This window comes from Oncorhynchus gorbuscha, linkage group LG11 (assembly GCF_021184085.1).
Source record: "Oncorhynchus gorbuscha isolate QuinsamMale2020 ecotype Even-year linkage group LG11, OgorEven_v1.0, whole genome shotgun sequence".
Taxonomy (NCBI): domain Eukaryota; kingdom Metazoa; phylum Chordata; class Actinopteri; order Salmoniformes; family Salmonidae; genus Oncorhynchus; species Oncorhynchus gorbuscha.
Window position 1 is genome coordinate 64,619,952 of NC_060183.1, and position 2,500 is coordinate 64,622,451.

The window sequence follows — 2,500 nt, forward strand, 5'->3', positions numbered from 1 at the left end:
AAGCATGTGGGAACAGCAGACTGGTATAGGGATTGATTGAATATGTCCGTAAACACACCGGCCAGCTGGTCTGCGCATGCTCTGAGGGCGCGGCTGGGGATGCCGTCTGGGCCTGCAGCCTTGCGAGGGTTAACACGTTTAAATGTCTTACTCACCTGGGCTGCAGTGAAGGAGAGACCGCATGTTTTCGTTGCAGGCCGTGTCAGGGGCACTGTATTGTCCTCAAAGCGGGCAAAAAAGTTATTTAGTCTGCCTGGGAGCAAGACATCCTGGTCCGTGACTGGGCTGGGTTCCTTCTTGTAGTCCGTGATTGACTGTAGACCCTGCCACATGCCTCTTGTTTTTGAGCCATTGAATTGAGACTCCACTTTGTCTCTGTACTGACGCTTAGCTTGTTTAATAGCCTTGCGGAGGGAATAGCTGCATTGTTTATATTCGGACATGTTACCAGACACCTTGCCCTGATTAAAAGCAGTGGTTCGCGCTTTCAGTTTCATGCGAATGCTGCCATCAATCCACGGTTTCTGGTTTGGGAATGTTTTTATCGTTGCTATGGGAACGACATCTTCGACGCACGTTCTAATGAACTCGCACACCGAATCAGCGTATTCGTCAATATTTCCATCTGACGCAATACGAAACATGTCCCAGTCCACGTGATGGAAGCAGTCTTGGAGTGTAGAGTCAGCTTGTTCTGACCAGCGTTGGACAGACCTCAGCGTGGGAGCCTCTTGTTTTAATTTCTGCCTGTAGGCAGGGATCAACAAAATGGAGTCGTGGTCAGCTTTTCCGAAAGGGGGACGGGGCAGGGCCTTATATGCGTCGCGGAAGTTAGAGTAACAATGATCCAAGGTTTTACCACCCCTGGTTGCGCAATCGATATGCTGATAAAATTTAGGGAGTCTTGTTTTCAGATTAGCTTTGTTAAAATCCCCAGCTACAATGAATGCAGCCTCCGGATAAATGGTTTCCAGTTTGCAAAGAGTTAAATAAAGTTCGTTCAGAGCCATCGATGTGTCTGCTTGGGGGGGGATATATACGGCTGTGATTATAATCGAAGAGAATTCCCTTGGTAGATAATGCGGTCTACATTTGATTGTGAGGAATTCTAAATCAGGTGAACAGAAGGATTTGAGTTCCTGTATGTTTCCTTCATCACACCATGTCCCGTTAGTCATGAGGCATACGCCCCCGCCACTCTTCTTACCAGAGAGATGTATGTTTCTGTCGGCGGGATGCGTGGAGAAACCCGTTGGCTGCACCGCCCTGGATAGCGTCTTCCCAGTAAGCCATGTTTCCGTAAAGCAGAGAACGTTGCAGTCTCTGATGTCCCTCTGGAATGCCACCCTTGCTCGGATTTCATCAACCTTGTTGTCGAGAGACTGGACATTGGCAAGAAGAATGCTGGGAAGTGGTGCGCGATGTGCCCGTCTCCGGAGTCTGACCAGAACACCGCCGTGTTTCCCTCTTTTTCGGAGTCGTTTTCTTGGGTCGCTGCATGCGATCCATTCCGTTGTCCTGTTTGTAAGGCAGAACACAGGATCCGCGTCGCGGAAAACATATTCTTGGTCGTACTGATGGTGAGTTGACGCTGATCTTATATTCAGTAGTTATTCTCGACTGTATGTAATGAAACCTAAGATGACCTGGGGTACTAATGTAAGAAATAACACGTAAAAAAAACAAAAAACTGCATAGTTTCCTAGGAACGCGAAGCGAGGCGGCCATCTCAGTCGGCGCCGGAAGTACACATATGTTATGTTAAGACACACACACATTAATACGTGTATAAACACACACACTCACACATATGTTATGTTAAGACACACACACATTAATACGTGTATACACACACACACTCACACATATGTTAACATACACACCCAACTCCCATGCACCTACCCTCTACAATGCCCCAGGGGTAGAGTCTTCCTCTGACTTTCTGACCTCTGGTCTCCACCACCATGTTACTGCCGATCACAGCAAACGGAGTGCTCTCCTAACACACACACACACACACACACACACACACACACACACACACACACACACACACACACACACACACACACACACACACACACACACACACACACACACACACACACACACACACACACACACACACGGGTGTCAGCATGCATTTACCACACACACACACGGACACATACACACACAATGACGGCAGCACAGATAGGCACATGCACAAACACAAAAAAGTTATTCAGTTAAAAAATGTTGTGGAACTGCGATAATAATCATTTAGCTAAATAGCTTACGAAACTTTCATGGAAATTTTAGGTATGCAGATTAAAATAAAAGAAGTGAGAAAATGGTGTGACCATGTGTGTTAGACTCACCTTGAGTTCTCTGTCCTTCTGTTTGGCCTCCTCATCCTCATCAGAGTCGCAGTCTGGGAACTGGTACACCTTTATCCCAAACTTATCTATCTCCTCACGGACCTACACACACACCCACGCGCACAAACGGTACTTGCACA

At 47.2% G+C, this 2,500-nt stretch overlaps 1 protein-coding gene across 1 annotated transcript in view; it reads right to left on the reverse strand.

The window, feature by feature from the left end:
• The window catches only part of LOC124049118 (septin-5-like), a 23,615-nt gene that overhangs the window by 4,756 nt on the left and 16,359 nt on the right, over positions 1-2,500 (reverse strand). The window contains exons 8-9 of the mRNA XM_046370474.1: positions 2,361-2,462; positions 1,903-1,999 (exon numbers count right to left, since the gene is read on the reverse strand). Of these exons, the coding sequence (XP_046226430.1) occupies positions 1,903-1,999; positions 2,361-2,462 (199 nt within the window). The remainder of the gene's footprint in view (positions 1-1,902; positions 2,000-2,360; positions 2,463-2,500) is intronic.